Source organism: Ornithodoros turicata, chromosome 9 (assembly GCF_037126465.1).
Source record: "Ornithodoros turicata isolate Travis chromosome 9, ASM3712646v1, whole genome shotgun sequence".
NCBI lineage: Eukaryota > Metazoa > Arthropoda > Arachnida > Ixodida > Argasidae > Ornithodoros > Ornithodoros turicata.
In genome coordinates, this window is record NC_088209.1 from 3,716,726 (window position 1) to 3,728,676 (window position 11,951).

Sequence of the window (11,951 nt, forward strand, 5' to 3'; positions counted from 1 at the left end):
AAACATGCTACTCGTTGCAAAACCAACCTTTTTCGTCATTCAGGTTTTTCTGGTTGGAACCGTCTATTCTTGCGGTATCACGGTGGTCTGGATGGATCAAAACCAGTCCCGTCATGCACAATATCTCCCGACTTCTCCACCGGCTGTGAACTACATTGTACACCAGGTGAGCAACAAGTACGACGTCGACCTTCGAGGTCTTAAAAGACCAGCCACACCAATTTCTCTTCAGTGGGGTCGGCGAAACGATGCTACTCGTTGCAAAACCAAACCTTTTCGATTCAGGTTTTTTCTGGTTGGAACCGTCTATTCTTGCGGTATCAGCGGTGGTCTGGATGGATCAAAACCAGTCCCGTCATGCACAATATCTCCCGACTTCTCCACCGGCTGTGATAACTACATTGTACACCAGGTGAGCAAACAAGTACGACGTCGACCTTCGAGGTCTTAAAAGACCAGCCACACCAATTTCTCTTCAGGGGGTCGGCGAAACGATGCTCTCGTTGCAAAACCAAACCTTTTCGTCATTCAGGTTTTTCTGGTTGGAACCGTCTATTCGCGGTATCAGCGCTGGTCTGGATGGATCAAAACCAGTCCCGTCATGCACAATATCTCCCGACTTTCCACCGGCTGTGATAACTACATTGTACACCAGGTGAGCAACAAGTACGACGTCTACCTTCGAGGTCTTAAAAGGCACAGCCCACACCAATTTGTGTCTTCAGTGGACTCGGCGAAACCATGCTACTCGTTGCAAAACCAAGCCTTTTCGTCATTCAGGTTTTTCTGGTTGGAACCGTGTATTCTTGCGGTATCAGCGCTGGTCTGGATGGATCAAAACCAGTCCCGTCATGCACAATATCTCCGACTTCTCCACCGGCTGTGATAACTACATTGTACACCAGGTGAGCAACAAGTACGACGTCTACCTTCGAGGTCTTAAAAGACCAGCCACACCAATTTCTCTTCAGTGGGTCGGCGAAACGATGCTACTCGTTGCAAAACCAAACCTTTTCGTCATTCAGGTTTTTCTGGTTGGAACCGTGTATTCTTGCGGTATCAGCGTGGTCTGGATGGATCAAAACCAGTCCCGTCATGCACAATATCTCCCGACTTCTCCACGGCTGTGATAACTACATTGTACACCAGGTGAGCAACAAGTACGACGTCTACCTTCGAGGTCTTAAAAGACCAGCCACACCAATTTTTCTTCAGTGGGGTCGGCGAAACGATGCTACTCGTTGCAAAACCAAACCTTTTCGTCATTCAGGTTTTTCTGGTTGGAACCGTGTATTCTTGCGGTATCAGCGCTGGTCTGGATGGATCAAAACCAGTCCCGTCATGCACAATATCTCCCGACTTCTCCACCGGCTGTGATAACTACATGTACACCAGTGAGCAACAAGTGACGTCTACCTTCGAGGTCTTAAAAGACCAGCCACACAATTTCTTCAGTGGGGTCGGCGAAACGATGCTCTCGTTGCAAACACAACCTTTTCGTCATTCAGGTTTTTCTGGTTGGAACCGTGTATTCTTGCGGTATCAGCGCGTGGTCTGGATGGATCAAAACCAGTCCCGTCATGCACAATATCTCCCGACTTCTCCACCGGCTGTGATAATACATTGTACACCAGGTGAGCAACAAGTACGACGTCTACCTTCGAGGTCTTAAAAGACCAGCCACACCAATTTTTCTCAGTGGGGTCGGCGAAACGATGCTACTCGTTGCAAAACCAAACCTTTTCGTCATTCAGGTTTTTCTGGTTGGAAACCGTCTATTCTGCGGTATCAGCGGTGGTCTGGATGGATCAAAACCAGTCCCGTCATGCACAATATCTCCCGACTTCTCCACCGGCTGTGATAACTACATTGTACACCAGGTGAGCAACAAGTATGACGTCGACCTTCGAGGTCTTAAAGACCAGCCACACCAATTTCTCTTCAGTGGGGTCGGCGAAACGATGCTACTCGTTGCAAAACCAAACCTTTTCGTCATTCAGGTTTTTCTGGTTGGAACCGTCTATTCTTGCGGTATCAGCGGTGGTCTGGATGGATCAAAACCAGTCCCGTCATGCACAATATCTCCCGACTTCTCCACCGGCTGTGATAACTACATCGTACACCAGGTGAGCAACAGTATGACGTCGACCTTCGAGGTCTTAAAGACCAGCCAACCAATTTCCCTTCAGTGGGGTCGGCGAAACGATGCTACTCGTTGAAAACCAAACCTTTTCGTCATTCAGGTTTTTCTGGTTGGAACTGTGTATTCTTGCGGTATCAGCTGGTCTGGATGGATCAAAACCAGTCCCGTCATGCACAATATCTCCCGACTTCTCCACCGGCTGTAACTACATTGTACACCAGTGAGCAACAAGTACGACGTCGACCTTCGAGGTCTTAAAAGGCCAGCCACACCAATTTGTGTCTTCAGTGGATCGGCGAAACCATGCTACTCGTTGCAAAACCAAGCCTTTTCGTCATTCAGGTTTTTCTGGTTGGAACCGTCTATTCTTGCGGTATCAGCGGTGGTCTGGATGGATCAAAACCAGTCCGTCATGCACAATCTCTCCGACTTCTCCACCGGCTGTGATAACTACATTGTACACCAGGTGAGCAACAAGTACGACGTCGACCTTCGAGGTCTTAAAAGACCAGCCACACCAATTTCTCTTCAGTGGGTCGGCGAAACGATGCTACTCGTTGCAAAACCAAAACCTTTTCGTCATTCAGGTTTTTCTGGTTGGAACCGTCTATTCTTGCGGTATCAGCGGTGGTCTGGATGGGATCAAAACCATCCCGTCATGCACAATATCTCCCGACTTCTCCACCGGCTGTGATAACTACATTGTACACCAGGTGAGCAACAAGTATCGACGTCGACCTCGAGTCTTAAAAGACCAGCCACACCAATTTCTCTTCAGTGGGTCGGCGAAACGATGCTACTCGTTGCAAAACCCAAACCTTTTCGTCATTCAGGTTTTTCTGGTTGGAACCGTATTCTTGCGGTATCAGCGCTGGTCTGGATGGATCAAAACCAGTCCGTCATGCACAATATCTCCCGACTTCTCCACCGGCTGTGATAACTACATTGTACACCAGGTGAGCAACAAGTACGACGTCTACCTTCGAGGTCTTAAAAGGACCAGCCACACCAATTTGTGTCTTCAGGGACTCGGCGAAACCATGCTACTCGTTGCAAACCAAGCCTTTTCGTCATTCAGGTTTTTCTGGTTGGAACCGTGTATTCTTGCGGTATCAGCGTGGTCTGGATGGATCAAAACCAGTCCCGTCATGCACAATATCTCCCGACTTCTCCACCGGCTGTGATAACTACATTGTACACCAGGTGAGCAACAAGTACGACGTCTACCTTCGAGGTCTTAAAAGACCAGCCACACCAATTTGTGTCTTCAGTGGACTCGGCGAAACATGCTACTCGTTGCAAAACCAAGCCTTTTCGTCATTCAGGTTTTTTCTGGTTGGAACCGTCTATTCTTGCGGTATCAGCGGTGGTCTGGATGGATCAAAACCAGTCCCGTCATGCACAATAGCTCCCGACTTCCCTCCACCGGCTGTGATAACTACATGTACACCAGGTGAGCAACAAGTACGACGTCGACCTTCGAGTCTTAAAAGACCAGCCACACCAATTTCTCTTCATGGGGTCGGCGAAACGATGCTACTCGTTGCAAAACCAAACCTTTTCGTCATTCAGGTTTTTCTGGTTGGAACCGTCTATTCTTGCGGTATCAGCGGTGGTCTGGATGGATCAAAACCAGTCCCGTCATGCACAATATCTCCCGACTTCTCCACCGGCTGTGATAACTACATTGTACACCAGGTGAGGCAACAAGTACGACGTCGACCTTCGAGGTCTTAAAAGACCAGCCACACCAATTTCTCTTCAGTGGGGTCGGCGAAACGATGCTACTCGTTGCAAAACCAAACCTTTTCGTCATTCAGGTTTTTCTGGTTGGAACCGTGTATTCTTGCGGTATCAGCGCTGGTCTGGATGGATCAAAACCAGTCCCGTCATGCACAATATCTCCCGACTTCTCCACCGGCTGTGATAACTACATTGTACACCAGGTGAGCAACAAGTACGACGTCTACCTTCGAGGTCTTAAAAGACCAGCCACACCAATTTCTCTTCAGTGGGGTCGGCGAAAACGATGCTACTCGTTGCAAAACCAAACCTTTTCGTCATTCAGGTTTTTCTGGTTGGAACCGTGTATTCTTGCGGTATCAGCGCTGGTCTGGATGGATCAAAACCAGTCCCGTCATGCACAATATCTCCCGACTTCTCCACCGGCTGTGATAACTACATTGTACACCAGGTGAGCAACAAGTACGACGTCTACCTTCGAGGTCTTAAAAGACCAGCCACACCAATTTCTCTTCAGTGGGGTCGGCGAAACGATGCTACTCGTTGCAAAACCAAACCTTTTCGTCATTCAGGTTTTTCTGGTTGGAACCGTGTATTCTTGCGGTATCAGCGCTGGTCTGGATGGATCAAAACCAGTCCCGTCATGCACAATATCTCCCGACTTCTCCACCGGCTGTGATAACACATTGTTACACCAGGTGAGCAACAAGTACGACGTCTACCTTCGAGGTCTTAAAAGACCAGCCACACCAATTTCTCTTCAGTGGGGTCGGCGAAACGATGCTACTCGTTGCAAAACCAAACCTTTTCGTCATTCAGGTTTTTCTGGTTGGAACCGTGTATTCTTGCGGTATCAGCGCTGGTCTGGATGGATCAAAACCAGTCCCGTCATGCACAATATCTCCCGACTTCTCCACCGGCTGTGATAACTACATTGTACACCAGGTGAGCAACAAGTACGACGTCTACCTTCGAGGTCTTAAAAGACCAGCCACACCAATTTCTCTTCAGTGGGGTCGGTGAAACGATGCTACTCGTTGCAAAACGAAACCTTTTCGTCATTCAGGTTTTTCTGGTTGGAACCGTGTATTCTTGCGGTATCAGCGCTGGTCTGGATGGATCAAAACCAGTCCCGTCATGCACAATATCTCCCGACTTCTCCACCGGCTGTGATAACTACATTGTACACCAGGTGAGCAACAAGTACGACGTCGACCTTCGAGGTCTTAAAAGACCAGCCACACCAATTTCTCTTCAGGGGTCGGCGAACGATGCTACTCGTTGCAAACCAAACCTTTTCGTCATTCAGGTTTTTCTGGTTGGAACCGTGTATTCTTGCGGTATCAGCGCTGGTCTGGATGGATCAAAACCAGTCCCGTCATGCACAATATCTCCCGACTTCTCCACCGGCTGTGATAACTACATTGTACACCAGGTGAGCAACAAGTACGACGTCTACCTTCGAGGTCTTAAAAGACCAGCCACACCAATTTCTCTTCAGTGGGGTCGGCGAAACGATGCTACTCGTTGCAAAACCAAAACCTTATTCGTCATTCAGGTTTTTCTGGTTGGAACTCGTGTATTCTTGCGGTATCAGCGCTGGTCGGGATGGATCAAAACCAGTCCGTCATGCACAATATCTCCCGACGTTCTCCACCGGCTGTGATAACTCATTGTACACCATGTGAGCAACAAGTACGGACGTCTACCTTCGAGGTCTTAAAAGACCCAGCCACACCAATTTCTCTTCAGTGGGGGTCGGCGGAAACGATGCGCTACTCGTTGCAAAACCAACCTTTTCGTCTTTCAGGTTTTTCTGGTTGGAACCGTGTTTCTTGCGGTATCAGGGCGCTGGTCTGGTATGGATCAAAACCAGTCCCGTCATGCACAATAGCTCCCGACTTCTCCACCGGCTGTGATAACTACATTGTACACCAGGTGAGCAACAAGTACGGACGTCTACCTTCGAGGTCTTAAAAGACCAGCCACACCAATTTCTCTTCAGTGGGGTCGGTCGAAACGATGCTACTCGTTGCAAAACGAAACCTTTTCGTCATTCAGGTTTTTCTGGTTGGAACCGTGTATTCTTGCGGTCTCAGCGCTGGTCTGGATGGATCAAAACCAGTCCCGTCATGCACAATATCTCCCGACTTCTCCACCGGCTGTGATAACTACATTGTACACCAGGTGAGCAAAAGTACGACGTCGACCTTCGAGGTCTTAAAAGACCAGCCACACCAATTTCTCTTCAGTGGGTCGGCGAAACGATGCTACTCGTTGCAAAACCAAACCTTTTCGTCATTCAGGTTTTTCTGGTTGGAACCGTGTATTCTTGCGGTATCAGCGCTGGTCTGGATGGATCAAAACCAGTCCCGTCATGCACAATATCTCCCGACTTCTCCACCGGCTGTGATAACTACATTGTACACCAGGTGAGCAACAAGTACGACGTCGACCTTCGAGGTCTTAAAAGACCAGCCACACCAATTTCTCTGCAGTGGGTCGGCGAAACGATGCTACTCGTTGCAAAACCAAACCTTTCGTCATTCAGGTTTTTCTGGTTGGAACCGTGTATTCTTGCGGTATCAGCGCTGGTCTGGATGGATCAAAACCAGTCCCGTCATGCACAATATCTCCCGACTTCTCCACCGGCTGTGATAACTACATTGTATACCAGGTGAGCGACAAGTACGACGTCGACCTTCGAGGTCTTAAAAGACCAGCCACACCAATTTCTCTTCAGTGGGGTCGGCGAAACGATGCTACTCGTTGCAAAACCAAACCTTTTCGGTCATTCAGGTTTTTCTGGTTGGAACCGTGTATTCTTGCGGTATCATCGCTGGTCTGGATGGATCAAAACCAGTCCCGTCATGCACAATATCTCCCGACTTCTCCACCGGCTGTGATAACTACATTGTACACCAGGTGAGCAACAAGTACGACGTCGACCTTCGAGGTCTTAAAAGACCAGCCACACCAATTTCTCTTCAGTGGGTTCGGCGAAACCATGCTACTCCTTGCAAAACCAAGCCTTTTCGTCATTCAGGTTTCTCTGGTTGGAACCGTCTATTCTTGCGGTATCATCGCTGGTCTGGATGGATCAAAACCAGTCCCGTCATGCACAATATCTCCCGACTTCTCCACCGGCTGTGATAACTACATTGTATACCAGGTGAGCGACAAGTACGACGTCGACCTTCGAGGTCTTAAAAGACCAGCCACACCAATTTCTCTTCAGTGGGTTCGGCGAAACCATGCTACTCCTTGCAAAACCAAGCCTTTTCGTCATTCAGGTTTCTCTGGTTGGAACCGTCTATTCTTGCGGTATCATCGCTGGTCTGGATGGATCAAAACCAGTCCCGTCATGCACAATATCTCCCGACTTCTCCACCGGCTGTGATAACTCATTGTATACCAGGTGAGCGACAAGTACGACGTCGACCTTCGAGGTCTTAAAAGACCAGCCACACCAATTTCTCTTCAGTGGGTTCGGCGAAACCATGCTACTCCTTGCAAAACCAAGCCTTTTCGTCATTCAGGTTTCTCTGGTTGGAACCGTCTATTCTTGCGGTATCATCGCTGGTCTGGATGGATCAAAACCAGTCCCGTCATGCACAATATCTCCCGACTTCTCCACCGGCTGTGATAACTACATTGTATACCAGGTGAGCGACAAGTACGACGTCGACCTTCGAGGTCTTAAAAGACCAGCCACACCAATTTCTCTTCAGTGGGTTCGGCGAAACCATGCTACTCGTTGCAAAACCAAGCCTTTTCGTCATTCAGGTTTCTCTGGTTGGAACCGTCTATTCTTGCGGTATCATCGCTGGTCTGGATGGATCAAAACCAGTCCCGTCATGCACAATATCTCCCGACTTCTCCACCGGCTGTGATAACTACATTGTATACCAGGTGAGCGACAAGTACGACGTCGACCTTCGAGGTCTTAAAAGACCAGCCACACCAATTTCTCTTCAGTGGGTTCGGCGAAACCATGCTACTCCTTGCAAAACCAAGCCTTTTCGTCATTCAGGTTCTCTGGTTGGAACCGTCTATTCTTGCGGTATCATCGCTGGTCTGGATGGATCAAAACCAGTCCCGTCATGCACAATATCTCCCGACTTCTCCACCGGCTGTGATAACTACATTGTATACCAGGTGAGCGACAAGTACGACGTCGACCTTCGAGGTCTTAAAAGACCAGCCACACCAATTTCTCTTCAGTGGGTTCGGCGAAACCATGCTACTCGTTGCAAAACCAAGCCTTTTCGTCATTCAGGTTTCTCTGGTTGGAACCGTCTATTCTTGCGGTATCATCGCTGGTCTGGATGGATCAAAACCAGTCCCGTCATGCACAATATCTCCCGACTTCTCCACCGGCTGTGATAACTACATTGTATACCAGGTGAGCGACAAGTACGACGTCGACCTTCGAGGTCTTAAAAGACCAGCCACACCAATTTCTCTTCAGTGGGTTCGGCGAAACCATGCTACTCCTTGCAAAACCAAGCCTTTTCGTCATTCAGGTTTCTCTGGTTGGAACCGTCTATTCTTGCGGTATCATCGCTGGTCTGGATGGATCAAAACCAGTCCCGTCATGCACAATATCTCCCGACTTCTCCACCGGCTGTGATAACTACATTGTATACAAGGTGAGCAACAAGTACGACGTCGACCTTCGAGGTCTTAAAAGACCAGCCACGCCAATTTCTCTTCAGTGGGCTGGGCGAAACCATGCTACTCGTTGCAAAACGAAGCCTTTTCGCCATTCAGGTTTTTCTGGTTGGAACCGTCTACTCTTGCCTCAACTTCACCCATGTGTCCATCAATAGTTCTGAAGGCCAGAAGCGTTAGCGCAGTGTCATGACGCATGTCGTTCGACACAACGGCGTCGCATCGAGAACCGGACAAATGGTTCACTCACGTGAATACTCAAGTGAATATTGTTATTTGGTCTTTTTTCTACTGGTAACCCTGTATTGCAGAAGAAAGAACGACCGTCCAATTTTCCGCATAATCAAAGTGGAAGACAACCCTTTGAGTATCTGAGAATGTCTTCTCACTACGCATCACATTCCGCTGAATGCTGCACACGTAGTCGAGAGTTACGTAGTGGGCTAGCCACTTTCTCAGAAGATGGATACATTTATCAATGTTCAGGCCTAACTTCTTAAGTGGGCTTGATTCCCATATGACGACCTGGACCTCCTTGTCATCGGCGCACATCTCCAAAGATTCCGTCGTCAATGCACTCTCACCTGGACACAATGTGCACCTACACAGTTTGCACTCTCTTGTTTTCGTTGGCAACAAGCACAATGATTTGAGGTCCTCAAGCGTAAAGCACTTGTCCGAGACAAGACTGAATTCATTCAGGCATAAGTCGCAGCTGGAACACTAGATGCAAACGCACTCTTCTCTGTAGGGGATCATTGAGACATGTGACAGCGAAGGGAATAGAACAGGCTCAGTTTGACTTCGGGATGCGCCTCCCGAAACTTGTGGTATGTCTCCCGAATTTTTCGCGCCGCGCTTTGCCACTAAGTTGTCGACATCTGCTCCCGAATTTTCACGTCTCGAGGCATTGGACTCTGAATTGTACAGGCCAGTTCATCGTTGAGGCTCGAGGGCCAACTTTACATTCTCGGGGTCGGTGACACCCCTGCCAGAGTATTGATCAGGCGTTGCCCATGCTCCGCCGTTTTCCCGGAGCCTTTGAGACTTCTTAATCATGTAGGTTGTAGCTTCGGGAATGGCTTGATGTATTTCAGCCTGGGTGAATGACATGGGGACTAATGTCAAGAGTAGACATCTTTCCTGCATGGTGTTGCTTTCAACATACTCCTTCCTGAAGATTTCACGCAATTCGTCGCGCTGTCTCTTTTCCACAGTTTCTTCCTCCACAGGAAAGTCCACACCGTAGGTGGTACTCAACCGGCGACGAGATGACTTTGACACGGGGGGTGCAATTTATTTCTGCTATGCGGCTGTTGTCAACTCTCCTCAGTGCCGTCTTCACGAATTATCTTGTCCAAACTTTGCACGATTTCATTCGGATCCCAAAATTCTGAGTCTTCGGAGCTTGGATATGAAGGATGTTGTCAGCTTGAGGTTCCAGAGTCACGGAGCTGCAATCGAAATGCAGTTCACACATATTTCATCCGTATCATCAACACGATCTGCTTGAGACGCAGACGAAAAGAGTCTTTAACAAAGTCGCTCCAATCAAAATCCAAATCCAAAGTCAGTGACACAGCCCTGAAGTTCTTATTCCACAGTGTCAGGGACGGATTTAAGGGTCTGTCATGAGGGGAATGGGGGGCGGTCCTAAGGAAATTTCCTGCTTTGCGGCACAGCACCATCCAGGAGATAGCGTTTTTACATAGGGAACACAGCCGTATGGGGGGCGCTCACCCCGCCCCGTTTAAATCCGGCCCTGCACAGTGTCTTCTTGTGGCGCCACTGTAATCTGGGCAGAACAACCGCTTCTTGTTGTAGAGACCAGTTGCCATTGACGTTCTAGAAGTGTATGCTATGCCGGCAGCCAAAAGAATTAAATACGTAACTGCGAATACAAGGCTGCAAAACACCTAGTGTGGAGAGCAATGAGCGTGAAGAGCTGGAGTTACTAAAACCGTTTGACTCCCTGTTCCCACGAAAACACCGTGGTTTCTTCGGTGAAGGACATCATTATGAAATGGACAGTTGATAAATAAAGAACCTCCCGTGCACCAGCAACCCGTGAGGGCCAAACGGAATTAGGTGTTTCAGTGTGTCGGCAATAGTCGTGCCCTTGGTATTTCTACTTTTCAATGCTGCGGCACTGCGCTTATTTCGAACCAGAAAGTAAAGTAGCCGATAAGGCTTCCCAGACTTGCTTACATAGAGCAACGAGCTCGGAAACAAATGGACGCCGCAAAGCGCATGTGAGACTTCCTGTTCTGACGTACAGCTTCACCTTGAAGTGGATTATCTCCAAGGGTCCAAGTGATTATCCCTATGGGGAGAGGTGGGTGGGCTACAGAATGCACTTTTGTTTATGTTACAGTCATAATAGTGGAGGTTCGTCTTGGTTTGGTAAGCCTCTAATGACGTAGCCTTGAGCAAAAGGTAAACGGGTAAAAAACGCTATTCTCTGACTCATAGAATCCAAAAGCGACCAAGGCGCGGGAAAGAAATTTGCGAGCCCTGAAGAAATAAAATAAGCAGAAATTTTATTGTATAATGTCAAAGAGCGGTGTCCAAGGCAGGTCTCCACAAAATATACATATACACAAAATTGAAGATGGCCTTTTAGAGGAGAAAAACGGTCCCGAAAACAGCGATTTTTTGGCACCCCTTCGCGATTGCGGCGTCGCTGTAGACGGATGCCTGAAGCATGAGGCATGATAACGCACTATATACTAAGCGAAAGAGTAAGAAAAAGCTCTTTCACATCATATAAGTTCCGTCGCATTCGGAAATCGTGGACAACGTAAGAAATTGGCAAAGTTCCGCAACGAACGTCCTCAGAGGCGTTTTCGGGTTTTTTCTTGTAATTTTTTTCGGGCATTGCCACCGAAATTAATCGTCTTAAGAAAATCTTGACCACCCATTCTGTCAGTGAAAAAAAAAAAAATGCTTTCAGAATAGAGTAGCCTTCGGAAGATCCTGCGCCAAATTTGGAAAAGCTGGAACTGCCCAAATCGCGCACATTTACTTGGAGCCGCGCAGATCGAGAACGAAATATCGCAGAGACCCGCGACCAGGCTTGTTTTGCTTCTTTTTGGATTAGGAATAACATTTATTGTTTCCTGAACAAAATAAAAATGTCATCGGAGCCCCTTGGTCGATTATACAGGGTGTCTTTTTTTCGGCGATACAGATTTTTCATTAAAAAAACTATAAGTGTTATAGACATGCTGTTTTCACTTCTATCATCTCTGGGCCGGCGGGCGTTCTTGGCCATATGTTACTCAACCGTCAAATCACTAATTACCTAAAAATCGTTAATTACATTTTTAATTATAAAAGCTACGAAGTTATCCCAATGAGAACATCTGTTCCTTTCAGTGACCTGATATCG

At 48.0% G+C, this 11,951-nt stretch overlaps 2 protein-coding genes and 3 long non-coding RNA genes across 5 annotated transcripts; all 5 read left to right on the forward strand.

Annotated features, from left to right (window-relative positions):
• Window positions 1-1,803: 1,803 nt before the first annotated feature.
• On the forward strand, window positions 1,804-2,282 carry LOC135368053 (uncharacterized). Its single transcript, XR_010414648.1, has 3 exons — window positions 1,804-1,880; window positions 2,001-2,126; window positions 2,244-2,282. It is a non-coding gene; the product is annotated as an uncharacterized LOC135368053 (long non-coding RNA).
• Window positions 2,283-2,534: 252 nt separating this feature from the next.
• LOC135369142 (uncharacterized) lies at window positions 2,535-4,588 on the forward strand. Its single transcript, XM_064602802.1, has 8 exons — window positions 2,535-2,609; window positions 2,731-2,856; window positions 2,977-3,099; window positions 3,222-3,346; window positions 3,716-3,841; window positions 3,964-4,089; window positions 4,212-4,337; window positions 4,459-4,588. The coding sequence occupies exons 1-8, from the start codon at window positions 2,535-2,537 to the stop codon at window positions 4,586-4,588; spliced, it is 957 nt and encodes a 318-aa protein (XP_064458872.1).
• Window positions 4,589-4,708: 120 nt separating this feature from the next.
• On the forward strand, window positions 4,709-5,317 carry LOC135369206 (uncharacterized). The gene is made up of 3 exons (XR_010414972.1): window positions 4,709-4,831; window positions 4,953-5,078; window positions 5,196-5,317. It is a non-coding gene; the product is annotated as an uncharacterized LOC135369206 (long non-coding RNA).
• A 679-nt stretch (window positions 5,318-5,996) lies between these two features.
• On the forward strand, window positions 5,997-7,342 carry LOC135369143 (uncharacterized). Its single transcript, XM_064602804.1, has 5 exons — window positions 5,997-6,073; window positions 6,193-6,318; window positions 6,438-6,563; window positions 6,933-7,058; window positions 7,180-7,342. The coding sequence occupies exons 1-5, from the start codon at window positions 5,997-5,999 to the stop codon at window positions 7,340-7,342; spliced, it is 618 nt and encodes a 205-aa protein (XP_064458874.1).
• Window positions 7,343-7,945: 603 nt separating this feature from the next.
• Window positions 7,946-8,534, forward strand: LOC135369207 (uncharacterized). The gene is made up of 3 exons (XR_010414973.1): window positions 7,946-8,044; window positions 8,166-8,291; window positions 8,413-8,534. It is a non-coding gene; the product is annotated as an uncharacterized LOC135369207 (long non-coding RNA).
• The last annotated feature ends 3,417 nt before the right edge of the window (window positions 8,535-11,951 follow it).